Genomic DNA, 21737 nt, shown 5'->3' on the forward strand with positions numbered 1-21737 from the left:
TATTTACCTTTGCCCTCATCTAATGCTTAAAGTTAATCTTTAAAAACACTAATCATTTAGTACCACTGTTAAACACAATCTTTAGCAAATCTCATTTATCTCAATTATTATCCATTTTCCATACTGTACATAATTAATTTTAAATAATTTTAAAATTTATTTAGACAAAACACTATAGAACTTTAAAGGTGCCGTAGAACGTCTTTTCAAAAGATGTAATAAAAGTCATAGGTGTCCCCTGAATGTGTCTGTGAAGTTTCAGCTCAAAATACCCCATAGATTTTTTTAATACATTTTTTTAACTGCCTATTTTGGGGCATCATTAACTATGCACCGATTCAGGCTGCGCGGCCCCTTTAAATCTCTTGCTCCCTGCCATCCTGAGCTCTCGACTATAAGTGCAGTTATACAGTGCAAAAACAAAGTTCACACAGCTAATATAACCCTCAAATGGATCTTTACAAGATGTTCGTCATTCATGCTGCATCGATTCCTGTGAGTATAGTATATATTTGGATGTTTACATTTGATTCTGAATGAGTTTGAGGCTATATGCTCTGTGGCTAACGGCTAATGCTACACTGTTGGAGAGATTTATAAAGAATAAAGTTGTGTTTATGAATTATACAGACTGCAAGTGTTTAAAAATTAAAATAGCGACGGCTCTTGTCTCCACGAATACAGTAATAAACGATGGTAACTTTAACCACATTTAACAGTACATTAGCAACATGCGAAACAAAACATTTAGAAAGACAATTTACAAATATCACTAAAATATCATGTAATCATGGATCATGTCAGCTATTATTGCTCTATCTGCCATTTTTCGCTAGTGTCTTTGCTTGCTTACCTAGTCTGATGATTCAGCTGTGCACATCCAGACGTTAATACTGGCTGCCCTTGTCTAATGCCTTGAACATGGGCTGGCATATGCAAATATTAGGGTCATACATATTAATGATCCCAACTGTTACATAACAGTCGGTGTTATGTTGAGATTCGCCTGTTTTCCGGAGGTCTTTTAAACAAATGAGATTTATATAAGGAGGAAGAAATGGAGTTTGAAAAACTCAACATATGGTTTTTCCATGTACTGAACTCTTGTTATTCAACTATGCCGAGGTAAATTCAGTTTTTGATTCTAGGGCACCTTTAATATCAGCTATGTATCGGTTATCATCCATAACATGAAAACGATCACATCAGCTCAATATTATCATTATTTGAGTCTTAAAGTCAGGACACTGAGAAAACTGTTGCTTTAGAGTTTGAGATGTTTGTTTGATCTAGTGAAACAAAATCACCCTTTTAATTTTATTTTTAAAATTATAAAAGTATAATTCTTTTAAAAGCCTATCAGGGCTGCAGTGGTGCTGTCGTGGCCTAATGGTCAGAGAGTCCGACTGGTAACTTGAAGGTTGTAGGTTCGATTCTCAATACCAGCAGGAAATGACTGAGGTGCCCTTGTGCAAGGCACCAAACCCCCAATTGCTCCCTGTGTGCCACAGCAAAAAGAGGACAGGGGACAAATTTATGAATATGGGTTACCATACTTGGCCTTTTCAGGGTTTCTTTGATTTTCAGGGATGTTTTTGAGTCCTGGCACCCTATCAGTGGGTTTCAGATCGACAGGGCCTGTGCATATGGATTGCTATGATGATTATGATCGCAGAACCAGGGCAAACATTCTTCCTCACACCTTTAGACACATGCAGTGTAATCCAAAAAATAACACCGGGAAAATTGAAGCAGTCAGCAACACCAAAAATAAACCAACCAACTCAGGTGAGAAAGACCAACAGACACAAAATAAAAGGAACTCCTCCTCGATTTAATGAGATTTTTTTTTTTTTTTTTTGATAGCATTTGCTGCAGAAGACGAATGAAAGTCTACTTCATATTTCCTCTCAGGTTTTCATTCAAACATTCCTTTTTCTTCCTCGCCAATAACTTGTCACTTACACATTTGTCTGCGTGCATTTACATATGACCTATTTTAGGTTTGGTAATAAAAGCAAAGTGAGTGTGTGAGCATGTGTGAGTGAAGGTGCTGGTGTGTGAAGTTGTGATTATGTGTGAGCATGTGTGTGTATGTATGTGTGTGTGTGATGCTCTGGCAGTGTCTGGTCCTGTTCTGTTGTTAACAAAGAGCATTTAATTAGGAGTCTGTTTATCTCTCTCTTCCACTCTCTCATTCCTCTGTTGTAACGTTGGGAAGGGTGTGAAAACAAACTAAAAATAAGAGCCCGAAGGAGGAAAGTCACAGAGGCACATTAATTCTGCCTGTTAAAAGTGGAATACAAAATATAGATTTAGAAAAATTGAGGAGAATAGAGGAAGAGAAAAAAAAGAAGACATTAACAACAACAACAACAACAAAACATTCTTTAACATGCTTTAACTCAGTCATTTTACCTGGCAGAGAGCCACTAAAGCAAAGAAAGGTTTATATATATATATATATATATATATATATATATATATATATATATATCCATCTCCAAGCACCTTACCGACCTACTTTCCTCTTTTGTAGTTCTTCTGCATGTCTGTGTACTTCTGCTTGACATTTTTAAAAAAGGAAACTCAAACACTCTTTCCACAGACTCAGTGTAACTCCTTTCTGATGAAGTCAACGAGTCTGAAAAAACAAGGTGAGTTTTAAGAGGTAACTGAAAACGCAACTGAGTGTTATTCTCAGGGGTGGCTCAGTTTTTACATGCTAGAATGTCTCTGTTATGGAAGCCTGTTGTCACCTCAGTGAAAAAAATAAATAAAAAAGGTAATGGTAAAACAAAGTTTAAAATTAGAAATAATGTCACAAGTGGGAGATATAAAGTTCCTTTTTTCGAAGTGGAACTCTGCGGTGCATCATGGGCTGCATCTAAATACTTAGGCAGCTGACTTGTTGCCTCACTGCCTTATAGGCAATGACTGAGCAGGATGCGTTTGCGTACTATCATGAAACTGATTTCGGACAGACTTCAGAGGCAGCGTAACAGTTTAATGATCTACTGCAAAACAGTGAGCTTTGGTGAGAACTAAACAAATATGTAATTACTACAGTAGTAATGGAAAGCGTTGGTCAAAAACATACATTTACACACAAACTGACCAGAAACTGCAACTTCCAGATGTCATCTTTCTTTTTTTGGCTCAGCTGTCACTGAATGGAACGCACAGGATTGTGGGATATCAAAGGCAGCGAAGGATACATCTATGCTGCCTTCAAAAATCGATCAGATGATGGTATCTCGGGAGGATATGAAGCTAACATTTGATTCGGACGTGCCTTGATTCCTTCCTACCTTGGAATGTGTCCTCCAAAGGCAGCATTATTACGGAGCTGGCACTATGGTCTGAAGCATGTGAGATACACACACATTTTGATTGGCTACCAAAGTCAGGTTTCACAGGCTCGCCAGCAGGGTATATAAGGCTGATTAGAGAGAACGTCATCAGCTTCTTTGTCTTCAGGAAGCCGTTTGTTTGTGTGAGAGATATATAACACCAGATGATACACATGAGCTGTGTGTGTGAGAGCGGAGCATGCTCGGTCAGCCCTTGAGGGGCTCAGTTCCCGCCTCACTCTATGGCTTCTTCCGATCTGGCAGAGAGCATGTTGTTGGCCTAATCTAGTTCGGTGGAACCAGAAAAGGTGGAATCTGACCCAGGCAGACTATTTAAGTGACTCCTCATGGGTCATAAACATCTCGCTCCAGTGAGCCTTCAATTTCTCCCCAATCTCCACAATGAAATGGTCAAGTCGTGGGAGAAACCATGGCTTGTGTTCATGCCCCTTCAGCAACCAGTTCTTCAAAAGTGAAGGGGCTGGCTGACACGGGTACATGAGGATGCCCCAGATTGTAGATTCTCTTGTGAGCAATCTTTCCTCCGGTGCGGCATCTTCCGGTGCGGCATATGGAAGGCTCCAGCATTGCCACTGAAGCCGTGTCAGACTACATCTTGGCTCGATGGTAAGGCCTATGTGTCAGTGGGCCAGGCTGGTGGGGCTTTTCACACCATGTTGGTGTTGCAAGCCTATCAGGCCGATTTATTAATGGATCTCAATCTGGGCGAGGGATTATCTCCAGGTGCAATCCTGGAGTTCAGCTGTGTGATAGACCTTGCCCTCCGTACTATCAAGACGACGGCCTGTGCCATGGGCTGGTTGATTGTTGCCATGGTCACCATGGACAGGCATCTATTGCTTAACCTTTAGGGGCAAGGAGTAGGAGAAGGCTTCCAACTTGATGCCCTGGTGTCGCCTTCCAGACTTTTCGGCACCTCTGTTGAGACAGTGCCCCAAAAGGTCAGGCAGGCGAAGGTTAATTCAGCTGAGTTTGAGCGATATATCCCCTGGCTTGGTTGATGTACATCCCCCTCTTCTGACCCTAGCTGGAGGAGAGTGAGTGTCCGAAGAGTGTTGCTGCCTGTGCTCCACCTCTGGAATTGTGTGCAGTGTGAACAAAGCCTTTCTTAGTTCATAAGACTTAATGAGTTCTTAGTAAAGTTTCATGCAAATATCTACCTCTCCATATGTTTCCTAATAAAATCCCTAAATGATCTTAAAATGTAATTAAATGAGACAATTATTGACATACCATAAAAGTATAGAGCTATACAATTGGATAGCATATTTCAGATCATTTGATCTTGAAGAAATTTGATTAGAAATGCTTGAGTTCATATTAAGATCTCTGACTTTTGATTGTAGACTTTGATATCTTGGTAAGTCTGGGCACAGTTTGAGATCTCTTTTTAAACTCCAGAGGAGACACGTGAGATTATCGATGTATTTGTCTCAGGAAAAAGCAGGAGTTTAAATTTGCTAACCATTTAAACATTTCTGTCTTGAGGAAACAATTGAGAATATGAAGCTCTGTTCACAGTACATGTCTTTCTTAGGGGGAAAAATCGATATGAAAAGAGATCTCATGTGTGATTTTTTTTTTTTCTTTTTTTTCTCTCTCCTGTGCGAGACGGCATTGACAGGGCACACAGTGTCTCTGACTGATTCCAGACTGATAGATGAGCAAATGTGAGAATGATCTGCTTCAATCCATTCTTGACAATGGAATCTGAATTGACTTGTAGGGATGTGTGGAGTGGACAAAAGAGTGGTGAAAGTTTCGGTCAGTGAAAAGTTGTCCAGCATTAGTTTCTTTAGTGTTTAGTGTTTGTACTTTCTTCAGCTGTGTTTGGTTTTGATTTGAGGCCCGTCAGCATTGCTTCTCTCAAACGGAGGGCTTGAAAGAGCCAGTGCAGTCATGGCAGAGAAGTGTCTGGTCCAAGAAGAATTATTCATAAACAACCACACTAATGAGCTCTATATAAGAGCACAGACCATGATTCAAGCAAAAATGGTAGAGGGGAGGTTTGGTTTCTCTCAATGCTGAATGTTTCATAGAGTTATAAACTACTGTAACATCTCCACCCCTCAGAGACCCTTCTGAAAGCAATTACAAGAGCTCAAGCACTTCCTAACCACTCAAAACAACCTGTAAGAATCAGTATGTCAAATCATCAATCCGCTCTGGGATCATTATGTTTTATAGTATGATCAGAAAAGAATAAAAGCCCTAAAACTCTTCATCTAGTGGTTTATAGCCTCTCCAAGTTGTCTATCTGCTTCCTAACAGTTTGTGTTAATCATGGCTTAATTCAGAGTCCATGGAGACATTAGATGACTGCTGTGCTGGTAATTTACCTTTTGAGAAAATGGAACATTAACATTCTATCTCTGAGGAGTGAAAATAACAATCAAAGCTCAGTGTCTGTAATCTCCAATGCCCTCATTTAGCATAAAAAAACAAGTATAATCAACAAGTATATAGTAACAAAATATATAGCAAGAGTATGTGAAAATGAATTTGAAAAATGAATAGCATAGCTCAGATATTTGGATGAAAAATATTTTAGATCTCCGACTTTTAATTGCAGACTTTTGTATCTTGGCAAATCTGAGCACAAATTGAAACATTGAGAGGAGGGTGAAATTATTGGGGTATTTTTCTGAAGAGAAAAAACTGTCAATTTACAGTAAATCACTACTTGCTTTCAATTTTAATCTCACTGCTGTCTATGAGAAACGATTGAGATATAAGAGATAAAGAGACCTTATTGATGATTTTCCTATCTTATAGTATCTGCCTGACAAATAGGTGTAAAGGGGCTATATGTAGAATTCAGAAACCCCTTGTTATTAGTGACACCGGTGGCCGTTAAGAGAACTGCAGCCACCAACTTACTGCTCATGCTTGCACTCGTGTACACGTAATGTACAACAGACTGAACGGGATTCAGTGCCTGAATATACTCAAAGTGAAGTTGTTTTTTGTTCTCAGCTTAGTAAAGTAAAATACTGTTAATGAACATTCTAACGCTGTCCGCACTGTTAAGTCTTATTGCACTTTCTCTCAATAACAAAATAAACACAACAAAAATGACAGCAGTGAGAAAACAGCAGTTAAAAAAGCATCTGATCATAGCGATGTGGATATGTTTATACCAGCTCTTCAATTCACCGGCAACATGTCGACATATAACGTGATTAAAATTACACTGTTATAATAGTTGATTATAAAGTAGCCTGTATGTGAGACCATAGACTATACTGTAGATCTGGCTATGTGAGACTGTAGTTTGAATTAATCCCGTTTCTTTGCATGATACATTGACATAACAGTAAAGAATAACTCTTTTGACATCATCCTGAACATTGCTTTAGTTTCATGTGTCATTGAATGGAAGAGAGGATCTCAGGAGCACGCATAAAAGTCACATTCTTTCGATATTACCAGTAAAAAATGTCAAGTCATTCACATAAAAATCTACAGGCTACAATCTACAGATCTACAATCTACAGTCTACAGGCTTTCACAAACAACCTAGGAAGTCGGCATTAAAAAAGTGATTAATACATGAAAATTCTTACATATAATCAATTGTAATAAACAGACCAAATATTTGGATTGTTATAATGTAAATAAATAAAAAGAGAAAGAAGAGAGAGAAGTACAGCAGCCCCAAAAGTTGTTTGGGAACATAAATTACATGTGTATGTAGTTCAAATATGATTTGTCATTACATTAGACAAAATATGGCATTTATTTTAAAGAACAATAGCACAAGCACACTTTTCAAGCAAAAGGTTTTTTTTTAAAACAGAAAAAGATCCTCTGCAAAAGATCATTTGCAGATGTCATTTGGCTTTGCATTTTATTATCTAATGCAGTTAAATTACATTAAGTGTGGTTTAAGTGTCCAGATATTGTACATAAAGAAAGAAAGAGATAGGTAGTCTATAATTTGAAATGAAGTGAAATAAAGTCTTATTTTAAGAGCTTAAGAAAATACCGGATTGTCTGGTCTCAGTCTTTTGGATGGTGGTCCCCCATCTTCTGGGTGGAGCATGTAGAACAGACGCACTTTGTTGGCATGTTTCTTGCTCTGTTGTGTGAGAGAAAGACAGAAAGAGTAAGTGGAATAAACATAATGGAAATCAAGGTGTTATCACTTTAACTGACATTAATGTAAAGATCAGCCAGGAAATATGTGACCCTGAACCACAAAACCAGTCATAAGGGTCAATTTTTTGAAATTGAGATTATATATGAATAAATAAGCTTTCCATTGATGTATGGTTTGTTAGGACAGTACAATGTTTGGCCGAGATACAACTATTTGAAAATCTGGAATCTGAGGGTGCAAAAAAATCAAAATATTGAGAAAATCACCTTTAAAGTTGTCCAAATGAAGTCCTTAGCAATGCATATCCACTCACAAAAATACATTTTTTATATATTTACAGTAGGAAATTTACAAAATATCTTCATGGAACATGATATTTACTTAATATCCAAATGATTTTTGCCATAAAAGAAAAATCAATCATTTTGACCTATACAATGTATTGTTGGCTATTGCCACAAATATACACGTGTGACTTATTTAACTAGCATCAATTGCTTTAGTAATTTTGATGCATGCTGACTCTGCTGAAATTATTCAAAATAACCTTTTGATTTTGTAAGAGGTTTTTGTGTGTGTGTGTGTGTGTGTGTGTGTGTGTGTGTGTCTGCAGAACTTTTGAGTTTGCTTGTTCACTTTTTAATGATTTGTAGTGGCTGTGCAGGTCTGTCAATCATCTTACATATACAGTATATATTCCCTTAGATTTTCCTCCACTGTCAAACTGATTTTATAAAAGAGTTTTGTATTGATTTTTCAAACATTCTGGTTTCACGTACAAACTCCATACAAACTTTGTTTTCATCAGCTTTTGTGATTTTTACGGTTGGTTTGTTATTAAAAATTATTTTGGTAACGCGTACGTTTATGGTCCAACTCTTGCTTATTAGCCTGCATATTACTAGAATGTTGGCTGTTTATTAATACTTATAAAGCACATATTAGTGCCTTATTTTGCATGACCATATTCTACATCCCCCAATTCCTAATACCTAAACTACCTTACTATTAATAAGCAGTAATTAGGAGTTTATTGATACAAAAGTACTAGTTAATAGTTAGTTAATAGTGAGAACTGACACCTGTGATTTTTTATTTATTTATTTATTTATTTACCAAAAATTGTATATGTATGTATATTTTCTTAGATTTTCTTATTTCTTATCTGCATTGAATATTAACTGCTGTCTTCTGTTACTCCACCCAAACATTTTTATTATTTCATAGGAATCTGAGCATACCAAAGTGTTTGGCAGTCGCTTCAACTTTGAAAAATGCATGTGACTACTTAGCTTTCAAAACATTTACAGTCACACACATATCAAATAGTCAAGGTGGGCCAGGAAAGCAAAGCCCCAGTGACCTTAAAAAAAAACCTACCGTTCCTGCTATAAGGTGCAGTAATATCTAGGCTGTGAACATGATGACTGACTCTTTTTCCTTCGGGATAATAAAGCTTATCTATCTATTTTTCAAATTATTTCACTTGCACTGCCGGTATCTCAGGTAACGGTTTTAAACCTGCCCTGATCGAATGCTACATTAGATAATAATATGAGATCTGGACATATATGAGAGAATATGAGATGTAAAGTGGATCATGATGACAGACTCGGTTTTTTCCATATTCTCTTTTCAATATAAAACTTACAGCTGCTCTTCATTTTGTTGGCCTGTGTCAAAATGCTTCAGTTCACACACAGTTTATGCAGAGCTGTTTCCTGAGCTCTGTGAGGGAGGATATATTTTAAAATACTGCTTTTAAAATTTAATAGAAAAATGAAAGGCTTGAAGTATGACATTTCAGTTCTGTCTCTTTAAGATCACAGAACATATTTACACTATCAATTACAGAGATGCGCTCCTCAAGCAGAAGTGTTTAACAGAACAGGTAAACTGTTCCAAAACCTGAGCTACCTAGATCTAATTCTAAGGCACACTACTGATGTAAAGGCTGTTTCAAACAGTAAGCAGAAACATTACATTTGGGACCAAACATAGGATACATACAATATTGTATGTATCCTTCATTACTATTCAAAAGATTGTGGTGAGTAAGATTTTTAAACGATTTTGTTAAATGTCTCTTATGCTTATCTAGGCTGAATTATTTGATCAAAAATACAGTAAAAACATTAATATTGTGAAATATTACAATTTGAAACAACTGTTTATTATTATTATTACTCCAGTCTTCGTGTCACATGATCCTCCAGAAATCATTCTATGCTGTTTTGGTGTTCAAGTAACATCATTATCAACTTGTGCTGATTAATATTTAACCATGATATTTTTTTTTTCAGGATTCTTTGATGATATATACACACACACACACACACACACACAAGACCAAATGTACTTCTTTAGACCTGAAATATGTGATTCATATTTAATCATAGCTCCTATTTTACAATTTGTTCAGACGTTTTTGGAGATAAAAGCTCCAGGCCATCAGCAGCCGTTCAGTGTTCGTGTACCCGTCAAGATCAGCTTTATCTCGGTCAGTGCTTCGAGGATTTGCCGCTGTGTCTTATAGTTAAACATAAGATATAAGTCATTATGGGTACATAAAATGGGCAATCTTTGGTCTTATTATTCTATTTGTTCCAGAGCAATATATTATTATACACATATTATACTTGTGTGCACGTGTGGTAGGACACTCAAAATGAGCTGAATGTATTAAAACATCAGTGCTTTAAAGAGGAAGAATTTCAAAGAAAAACTATTTCTGAAATGGTAAACTACTTAACCTCACTAACTGACTAATTGGTTTATAGCACTGTGACCCCTCTCTAATTAAAATGACTATTTTATTTGTGGTCTATGTATTTTGTATGCTTATTCGATCATTTAGCATAGTAACATATATAGAAAACTTAGTTTGAAATCAGTTGTGAGCCAAATCTCCTGTTAGCTTTATGTGAAGAGCTCTGTTTCTGTGGTGTTGCTATATGTTCATATTAGTCACTTACAAGGTTCTGTTTCAGGTAGCTGTATTTGTGGGCAGTATGCAGCAAGACATCTCATTAGTTTTTGGAGCGTAGCCACATTTGCATATATAGGCAATCAAACCTGGACAAACTGTTAATGCTCTGATAACACTGTGGGTTTAAGATGAATAGCTTGAATTTGTAATGTAATATGCAATATGTCTGATATTTAAAAAAAAAAAAAAAAAAAAAAATGGAATGTGAGCATCTGTGGGTATTAAGCAAGTGATTAATATAAGTTTAGACTAAGAACAGCTTGCAGGTGAGTTCTGCTGGTTCAGGAAATGGCTTGGATGAAAATGCTGAGCATGAAGTATTTCAGTTTTTAAGTTTAAATTTTAGACATTTTGATGTGCTTTTATAATTTATATTTTATTTAGCTTTCATTTATTTGTATTTCAGTTTCAGTTTTACAGTTCAATTCAGTTTCAATTTTAGTACTTTGACAAACTTGTTTTATTCAAATTATTTGCGTTTTTTTAAGCTTTTCATCTAATAATTATATTTACAATTTTAGCTTTATTTCAGTTAACGATTTTTAATTTTTCATAGCTTTAGTTTTGGCAACAATAACAACACTGGCAAGCCTAGGTATAGCTGGTTTTACATGGTTTCTAAGTATTTTTTTACTACATTACTACATTTTTACTACTATGGATGTTCAAAACATATCAAAATTGAGTAGTCAGCGAGTTGTCTGAATGATAAGTCAGTAAATAGGTATAAAATGGTTTTCTGAGGGCTCCTCGTTTGATGTATTAATATTCATAAGAAATGTTCATAAAAACTGTCTTTCAATATGTAAGGAATGTGCATTAGTTTAATCTAAAACATGATTTAATAATTTAGAAAGTCTTCCATCAAATGAACTCCAATGAACCATTGGGTATTAGAAACACTGGCATCTACAGAATGTTTTGGATGCACAATGAATTGTTTAAATGTTAATTAAAAGTATTAAATGAAGAAAATAGACCCCTATGAAAAGTTCAGCACTCCCAAACCAAAACATTGTTTGAAATTTGTTTTTGAATTTGTCACAGAAGTAGTGATGCTTAAGAGTAAAGGGAATGAATTTAAAGATAAAACTTCTCAGCAAGGTTTTAGTGCGCTTGACAGTCTGTCAGAACGCTAAATCCCTCTCAGAAAGATAGTCTCGAAATGTATCCCCTTTAAAGCACCACAGCTAAAATATTAAATCTCTGAAAATATCTGCCACTGTATAAACTGCATACTGTAGCATGATTTCTACTGGTGGACAAATTTTTACCATTCTACAGTACATACTGGCCTACCCAAATAAGAGTATGTGGAAGGAATATGAGTGAATTAAAGACTCTGATAGACTTAGAGGCACAGCTGGGCTCAGGGAGAGTTTGGTGAGAGAGAGAGAGAGAGAGAGAGAGAGAGAGAGAGAGAGAGAGAGAGAGAGAGAGAGAGAGAGAGAGAGAGAGAGAGAAGAGTCTCTGTTGTCTCTGAAGCAGTTAGACTGGATTACAATGGTCCAGTGAGGAGCTCAGTGCTGAGAGGGAATGAAAGGAGCCGTTGATAGACACAAAATGAGGTAAAGACCAAACACTGAGGGAGCAAGGCAAAATTTGGTCTGGGAGAGATTTGATTTGAGGTTTCTAAGAGGAGACAGGGCAAATGATACAGCTATTTAAAATACCCCAAAAAGTTTTGTAATAGTATTTGAATGATTTGAAATTTTACACAGTGCCAGTAGTGCACGAGCAGTATGTTCATTTGGCAATAAAAAAAAAAATTGTCTGAAAGTGGTTGAGATTTTTCTATACGGCTTATAACGTCAAACTTTTTGATCCCTTTGCAGTATAATTATATGTAATTCCATGTATACAGATCCATTATACTTTGTGAGAAAAAAACAAAACAAAATTATTGGCTTTTAAATTGTCATTGTGATGCCAAAGCAAATTACTAAAATTTTATCTTAAGAATATTTACCTTGTGTTAAATTGACAACAAATTTTTTCCTAATCACTAGATAAGTGATGTTAGATGTAAAAAATCTTTTTATTTTTGTAATGTCTTTTTTTTTTTTTTTTTTACATTAGTATAAAACTGAGAGGTCTCTCCAGCCATGCAATATCCTACCAGTATCGCCACATATTGAGATATATTTTTTTTTTTTTGGTATTGAGAAAGAGTCCGTTAGTGATTTCAACTTCAGTGAAAGTTACATTAATACACCATGAGATGGCAGCAAAGACTGTCTTCATGAGTGAGTCAGCAATCACAAAGACTCCTATATTGAAATGGACTGAAACAAGGAAACAAGGACATTGTTTTTACTTTAAACATCTTACAAGACGCAACTGACAAATGCACTGACTAGTCATGGGAATGTCTTAAATGTTAAAAAGACAAAGATATCGCTTTCTTCAGTGGACATTCAAACTGATTTTGTGATTATGAAAATAAGATTAACCTGAAGAATATAAGCCAGATGCAGGTAATACACTCGCTCAGGCGATCTCTCTCTCATAATACTCTACATATCACAGTGAGTTTCAATGAGGCGACTCAACGTTCCTTCGCTACTAGTTCTAAAGTGACATTTTGGAATTAGTAATGGAGGCTTGGGCTCAGCTGTCAAACTGTCAATTTGAGATTTGATTCCGTAGTGGAAGGAAGTAGTTCCACACAGAAGAGGGTTTTTAAAGACACTCTGTTGTTGTTCTTATTTATTTATTTATATACACATGTGATGTTGAACTGTTGTATAAACGCAATATCACACGAGTAGCCGTGCGATATGGCTGTATATCAGCATGCTGTGATTGCCTAAGGCCGAATCACAGCCGTGCTGATATAAAGCCATATTGCACAGCAACTCGTGTGATATTGCTCATATAAAGGATTAGTTCACTCCAGAATTAAAATTTCCTGATAATTTATTCACCCCCATGTCATCCAAGATGTTTATGTCTTTCTTTCTTCAGTCGAAAATAAATTACGTAGTCATGTTGGAAAGTGGAAGTACCGAGCAAAGGTTTAAAAAAGCAAGTCAAATGGCAAAAAAAAAGTAAAACAACAATGTCATAAGATTTTGAAGTTGGAGGAGAAAATGAGATGGAGGTTTTTGCCCCACCATGGTACTTCCGCCTACGTCACGAGTGACCTTTCAAATGTGATTATGTAATGCATGGAACATCGCAGAGCAAGACAAGCATTTGTGGTTAAAAAGTATACCATTTTTATTTATTTTTTTAGGAAATTACATTGTTTCGCTAGATAAGACCCTGTAGAGCCCATTGAAGCTGCACTGAAACTGCAATTTGGACCTTCAACCCGTTGGTAACTGGTCCACTATACGGAGAAAAATCCTAGAATGTTTTCCACAAAAACCTTAAATTCTCTTTGACTTAAGAAATGCATAAACATCTTGAATGACATGGGGTGAGTAAATTATCAGGAAATCCTTTTTAACATGAATATTTAGTGTTATGAATATCTGATTATGTTCTGTATCGTCTATGAATCTTCTAGATTTTGTTCATATGGTACACTTATATGTGTCATGTGTGTTTTTTTTTATTTCCAGACAGGCAGGAACAACAGGTGAAAACTGAAATAAACAGTGAGGAAAAAGAAAAGCAGAATGGAGAAATGGACAGGACAAACAATGCAGTGATATGGAGGAGACAGAAGCGTCCAGTCCAGAGAGTGAAGGGCAGTCGACAGGTAACAAGGTTTCTCTCCAGACTGAGATGAGACATTAAAGCCAAGCTTTTAGTCTATGTCCGTTAGCTATCCATCAGATTATCAGCCATGCACGCACACACTCACACACAGCATGAGAAATTGAAAGAGGAAAAGGCCCCGAGATATCCGAAAGTCCATTAAAGTTGCTCTGACAGGTGGAGAGAGTTTGGTGTGGCTCAGTCCCAGGGGAAAGGCTCTAATGTGTGCTGTGGTGCGGCGGACTCATGTTATCACACAGAACATCTCTATCTGTCTCTCTGTTTTTCTCTCATTCTCTCCCTTTCCTTCTCTTGGCCTCTCCAGGGAAATGGCCGGGTTGATTCAGGGCCTGAAATGAACTGGTCATAGTGACGAGTTCATCCACTTGGAGTTTCTTTCAGGACACGGCAGTCTTTCTGGATACTGGGGAAACTGCTGTGTATCTGAGGTGTAGGGCTAGGTAATATATTAGATAATATTTTTATATGTAACATTATTTAAAAAAAATAAATAACCACATTACCATTGTGAATATTGGGTAACACTTTAGTATAGGGAGCACATCTATACTATTAACTACAACTTTCCCTCATTAAACTCCTAATTTACTGCGTATTAATAGGACTAATAAGGTAGTTGCAAAGTTTAGGTATTGAGTAGGATAAAGAATGTAGAATAAGGTCATGCAGAATAAGGCATTAATATGTGCTTAATAAGTACTAATAAACAGCCAATATTCTAGTAATATGCATGCTAATAAGCAACTAGTTAAAAGACCCTAAAATAAAGTGTTACCAAATATTGTTTAAATTATTTTAATGCATCATTATTTTCCCATTATGTTTCCTAAAATATGTGGCAATATGTTAGTTTCACGCTACTGAAATGATTTCTAAATAAATGAGTCCTGTATCCTGTCTTTTTAGTAAATCAGAAAATTGATTATAATTCCCATCTCTACTATTGAGATTACTATGGACCTTTGAATAGTCCTTTTCAATGATTCATTTAATTGAAAAACCAGAGGATTCAATAAAATGATTAGTTAAAACTTGGTCTAAAACACTTTCCAACATACATTTTTTTTTTTTATAAATTTAAATGATGATAATAATAATAATAATAATAATAATAATAATAATAATAATATTTTTTAGAAAGCAAAATTAAAGCAAATTAAATATAATATTTGAGAAATGTAGAACAAAAATATTGAGTTAAGCATTAATATATTGATATAAAATAATAATATTTCATATAAAAATAATACATTCATATAAAATTTAATTTTGAATATCAGCTTTTTTGCACAGCTTTGTCTGTGGCTCATTTAAAAAAATTTTTTTTTTACCTAGTTTGGGGGAAAACATTGTGGAAAAATTCTGACTTGAACTTGGATTAATCATTTTCAGTCTACTTGGCAACAGCTGGTTGAAATGACCGTTCCTCTGAATGGCCAAAATCTCCCATTTAAGCCCTTTGAGGGCAAATGCTTATGTTTATTTAAATAAATTAAATCCAGCCTTCGTTCACACGTAATTGAGGACATCAGCCTCACTCTGTGACATCTGAGAGCGTTTACTCTAGACAAGGGATCGCAGGGATCAGTGACAGAAGACCTGAAGTGTTACCGTAATGCTGAATATATCTTGCTGGCTTCTCTTCGTAAACCAATCTGGCCAAACGATCCTGTTGAACAGACACGTTCCCTCAGCTACACTGATTTTGTGTGAAGGAGTTTGTCCTCATTAGCGCGCTCATTAATCTAGTGATTGCATACTTTGTGGTCTCAGGAACCGTGTGTGAGAGATGTAAATAATGCAGGAGGATGATTATTTAATGATCAATCATTGGGTTACTTATGAAGGGGTTGTGAGTCTGCGGAAAGGTGCACTGCATTACAACTTTAAAAGCAGCGACTGAAAGATACATGAGAGAAGCATTTAGGTTACAAATGATTATTACATCCCTGATGATCAATTGATGAGGCCTGCTTTTAACGTAATGTGTGTCACTGGTGTTTGTGTGTGTGTGTGTGTGTGTGTGTGAGAGAGTGCTTACCTCATAGTGTGCCACACGTTGGGACTCAGAGATCAGCTGAGCGTTGCAGATGTTACAGTAGCTCTCAGTGAAGAGTCCTTCATCACCAGCTCCGGCAGACTTCATCTGAACAAATACACACGCACAAAGTACAGTGAAACTCACAGAACTCATTACATGAATATGTGTATAGTGGCATATTTGAAGTGAAGGCATTAGAGCTCTCACTGCTGAAAACTGCATAAAAATCTTATTGCTTATTATTTTGTGCCAAATTTCATTAGATAACTGACCGTGAGTTTGATTGACAGATGATCTAACCAATCATAATGCCGAAAAAGCAGTCAGGGGAGTTAGTAGATTAACGTTGGTGGACTTTCTGTGGTTAAAATGTGATTCATTCATGTTTATTTGATGATAAAAATTAACTAGTAAGAAGAGAGTCATGAGCCGCTTGATCTGAGGCACTACAGCGATCTGTCACGACACATTAAAAAGCCACAAAATGGTATTTATTATGTAAATTTCTTTAAAAATTACAAAATTTGAAATTTGAGACTTTGTTTCATATCAAAAGTAACCTGTTGTGTCTTGTCTTTCGACGTGTTGTCAGTGTCCTCTTTGCTCCTGGATGTATTTTTCACTGCGTGACAACGTGTGGCGTGAGAGCGGCATGGCTTGTCGGATATAGCAACAGTAACTATTGGAGGCGGGTCAGTTCAGTTGAATGTGCCTGGCCTTTGAGCCCTCAGATGGCACTGCATGAGAAACTGCCATGCTGCTGTGTTAAATACAGCCATATAGGCTTTTGATATGGAAAACCAGTGTCACTGAACACAGTCTGCCACTGCATCAAGAAATGCAACTTGAATCTCTGTTACACAAGGAGAAATCTATACATCAGTTCTATGCAGAGATTCCAGTGAGTTCTCTGGGCCTGAGCTCATCTCATATGTTCCAAAAGACAATGTGTGCTGTGGTCAGATGAGTCCACTGAGCTTGTTTCTGGGGAAAAAAGGATGTTGAGGTCGTAGTGCACAAAGATGAAAGTGACCATCCTGACTTTCAGCAGCGACAATGGTATATGGGTGCATCACTACAAACAGCATGGGTGACTCACATATGTGTGAAGATAACATTTATGTTGAGGCATACTGTATATTGGGATTGTACAGAAACATATACTGCCCTCAGGATCTTTCATGGGAAGTCCATGGTCATTAGATCAAGACAATGTCAGGTCTCACATATGTGCTACATGTGATACATGTGGATGTGACTGACTTGCCATCAGATCTGACTCCTATCAGAAATGTATGGCCCATCATGAAAAGGGGAATCAGACAACGATGACCACAGAGTGTTAAGCAGCTGAAGTTTTGTATCAAGCGAGATTGGGCAAAACTTCACCAATTAGTATCCTCAATTCCCAGACAATTAAAAAGTGTATTAAAAGAAAAAGTGATGTGACACAGTAGTAAACGTGCCTCTGTACCAATTTTTTTGGAGTGCGTTGCAGCCATCAAAATCAACATTACAAAATACAATTAATTTGGCCAGTGAAAACATTGGAAGTCTTCTCTTTGTACGTCTGACAAATAAATAAAGGTTAAAGAGAATTAAAAAAATCATGGATTCTTGGTTTTATTGCATTTCACAAAATGTTCCAACTTTTCTGGAAATGAGGTTTGTATTATCTTAAGTTAACATTTGACATTCCTAAAAAGAATACATTTTGTAAAGTTTTTCAAACTCCACTATTTTGCACATCTTTGCCCGTGGCTCATTCAAACATATTTAAAAATGAATTAATGTTTTGAGTGTCTTGTTTTTAATAATGTAAAGTCATTGTGAATATCTGAACATCTTCTACTGTGTATCTTCTATAAATCTTTTTTGATTTTGGTAATTTAGCACACCCATAATATTTCTCTTGACTTTTTTCACTGATCTAAGTGCAGTGCATTCTGGGATTGCTTTATCCATGAACACTATATCCGATGCTGCCATTTTAGCTTGAGTGTTTTCTAATACATGTTGCACAACGTTTTAAAAAACCTTTATATTTGGAACATGCTCACTAGGTTTGGGAACACAGCTGAAGTGAGCAGTCTCGCATTCATTGCACTGAAAACGGCAATATCTAAAGGTGGGGTATCCATTATTTCAACTAAGCTGTTGGACAGTGTTGATATTTGAAATCAACCCAAACAAACCCACCCCTCTCTTCCTTGCTCCTTTTCTAAAATTAACACCAGTCCTAAAGCACTTGCCCAGTCATAAACCTTCATTCCAGTGATATTGTTTTGAGCTCTTTTGTATTGTCTCATCATTTCTCTTGCTGCGTTTTTTTTTTGTTTTTTGTTTTTTTTTCCCCCCAAATCTCCCTCTTGCTCATTTTGTCTCCATGACCGTCATACGCAACCTGGTCTCATGACGGAAACATACCCGTGGGCACGTTTTCCCGAGTCACGAAATACGTGCCAGTGAGTACATTTCGCTGCTGTTTCGCTGTGAAATGTCCACTGAGCGGCGCTAAAAGCATGTTCCTTTTGTTTTTTTGCCGGAGCAGATAATAGGGTGAATGCGGTACGTTTTTATGACGTTGCTTTTTAGACGAATCGTTGCTGTTCTCGATTTGACATTTGCGCTCCGTTTCGTTTTAAAATAACGTCCCACCGACGCTACGCCTAAACCTACCCGATGGCGTTAACAAAAGCAAACGTGATGTAAGAAGCGTCCGCGATCGTGTACCGCTTTTCAGCTCGTTTAGATCTTTAGATTTTTTTTTATTTTTTTTTTGCCCCAGTCAGTCGCCTTTTGCAGGATTCATACACAGGCAGGGAGGGTGAAGGAATCAACTCCTCGTCGTAAGTCCAACTCCGTATCGGCTGAGCTACTGAGCAAGCTTGGTTGCGGCTAAAAAAGGCGAAACGCGTAGAGCCGGAAAGTCCAAAGTACGTTTGTTTACAAATCGGGCACTCCGGTAAGAAGCGTTTTGAAGTCGTGACATGATATTGCGTGAGGAGTCAAAACGAGGCTTTACGAATCCATAATCCGACCCCGGTCATCGTCGAAACTGTGTGTGAAAACGAGCCAAAGTGCTCATTGACGTTTTACCGGCCTCTAGCGTTTGTTTCTGTCGGAAACTGCGGCCAGACATAATTTTGTGTCTCGCGACAACGTGCCCATGGGTACGTCTCTCCCATGAGACCAGGTTGGTCATACGCCCCTAAAGCTGATTGGTTATACATTTGTTGTTGGTATCGGCCGACTAACTTTCAAACAGTGTAACTGAAAAAAATGGATACCCCACCTTTAATCTATTTTTCACTCTCTGCTGAGAACAGTTGTGAATGTTTTCCAGTTGTTGGCACAGGCTGTGAAGAGCTACAGTATGCAATATGTAAAATGACCTGCCTTTCTCAAGGTCAAACATATATTCAGAACGTGACCAACAGTGTGGAAACATGGAATGATTTCTCTCCCACTGTTTTACTGAAGAGAACAATGATGGTTAAAAAAAGATGTTTCACAACCCATTGTTCCTGTACATAAGGGGTGTCAAACTCAGTTCCTGGAGGGCTACTGTCCAGCAGAGTTTAGCTCCAATCCTAATTAAACACACCTGAACCAGCTTATCGTGGTTTTCAGGATTACTAAAGACTTCCAGGCAGGTGTTTTGGAGCTGATTTGAGCTACACTCTGCATTCAGAGGAAGGATTCAGCATTTATCACAGAAGAAAACTACAGTAAGCTCAGGATTTCTAAAAAATGAATAAGATATTTGAGGAAACCACCCATCAAACCAAAACCTCGATGTATAATTGAAAAGCAAAGTGTCATGAGAATTCAACATTGCTCTTTCACCATCTGTGAGTGAGGGTGATTCTGATCAATTATTCACAGTGTTGGAGACATGGCAATCTGTGGTTAGTGTTGAGGTTGCACTTGTGGAATTCAAGTGTGGTCAATCTTGATTCTTGAAGAGCCCGCATGCGGAGCTAAGGAGTTCAGGTGCAGTTAGTGTGCAGGGACTGATGGGTACACATCAGCCTGACGGCATGTGTCAGACCGATGACTCAAAGCACCCAAGAATCTCAGATAAAGGCCAAAATAATCAGCCAATGGCGGAATATGGAGCACACAATGAGATATCAGATGGTTCTCATCATGACAGCTGGGAACATACTGGACCTTATCTTCAGTATTCTCCTGAATTAATACAGACTATCATTATTTGATAGCTTGTATGGAGCTAATCGAGAGTCCAGAGTGCACAGTATTTCAACATAAAGCCTACCTGTTATATGTGCTGGTATAGCATTTCACTATACATTGAATCTTTTCTTTAGAACAAATTTTTGTTCTTTCTATGCAAAGAGACTTGTTAAAGCTTTTTTTCTCTGTCAGAATTAACATCCAGACACGGCACGCTTTGGTATGCAAAGGGGCCGATTGAGGTGTGTGGATCACAGGATTGGAGCAATGCTGAACCGCTGCAGTAGTCTGTTGCATTCTTTACAATAGCACTAGGAATACGCCAGCAAGCTAGGTAAAATCCCATGCAAATTGTAAGGAGCACTAATTTTGTAGGCGCCATTACCTGATTTGCATAATTCCTTTAGTTGATCTGATGCTAAAACAATGCTGGCAATGTGAGCAAGTAAACAACATCAGCAAGCACAATTCATTCTTATTGAATTTCTCCCTCAAGAGTGTTGTTTGATTCACTTAGTAGCAACTAAATGAGATATCCTTGAGCATACCCATATATTTCACTTTTAGTTTCTGATTTCATATTTATCTGTCCCTGAACTTCGCATAAAAATAATATAAAGTGATTGGTCAATTTATATGTGGGTATAAATTGGAGCCTCTTTCTGTGTTAATAGTTCTTAACCAGAATAAGTTGCAAAATTAATCCGATTTGGCCAATAGTGAAGTTATGGGAGACTTATGAGTTAACATTTGCTTTCGCTCCATGGATGATTTTCTCTACCCGATGTTAGAATCTTAATTAAAATAACCTAGGAGGAAAATGATCATGTAACATAATAAAGTTTATTTCTGATTCACTCTGCGTCCTCATTAAAGATTTCTTTCAATCTGAGCTCCAAAAACAAGCCCTCCGTGCGCATTCAGAAACAGAACCTGTTACACACAATTTAATTTTCTGTGATTATAATTATATTGTGACACATCAGTGATCTCTCACAGCACCTCGATGCTAGTCTAATTTAATAAGCTTGAATTCTTATTTCCACAGACAGCCTTTAAAGTGTTCAGGCAGTCACGATTTTTTTTTTTTTTCTTTCCTCAGAAAACAAAAAATCTTCAAAATACATTTATTTGCAACTTTCTATCAAGGACACGACTACAGATGGAATGAGCTCTATCTGATTGAGATTGCTGGGGGTATGAATGTAAGTATTTATTCTAATAAAATAATGTGATTTGTAATATTAATAATGATAACTTCTAACTAATATGTACATGTAGATCTTTGTCACATTATTTTCT

The 21737-nt window shown here is 36.9% G+C and overlaps 1 protein-coding gene across 1 annotated transcript in view; it reads right to left on the minus strand.

Moving 5' to 3' along the window:
• The window catches only part of zgc:171482 (zinc finger protein), a 135361-nt gene that overhangs the window by 80678 nt on the left and 32946 nt on the right, over positions 1–21737 (minus strand). Inside the window, exons 2-3 of the mRNA XM_067385523.1 lie at positions 16236–16340; positions 7363–7455 (exon numbers count right to left, since the gene is read on the minus strand). Of these exons, the coding sequence (XP_067241624.1) occupies positions 7363–7455; positions 16236–16340 (198 nt within the window). The remainder of the gene's footprint in view (positions 1–7362; positions 7456–16235; positions 16341–21737) is intronic.

This window comes from Chanodichthys erythropterus, chromosome 5 (assembly GCF_024489055.1).
Source record: "Chanodichthys erythropterus isolate Z2021 chromosome 5, ASM2448905v1, whole genome shotgun sequence".
NCBI classification, from domain to species: Eukaryota; Metazoa; Chordata; class Actinopteri; order Cypriniformes; family Xenocyprididae; genus Chanodichthys; species Chanodichthys erythropterus.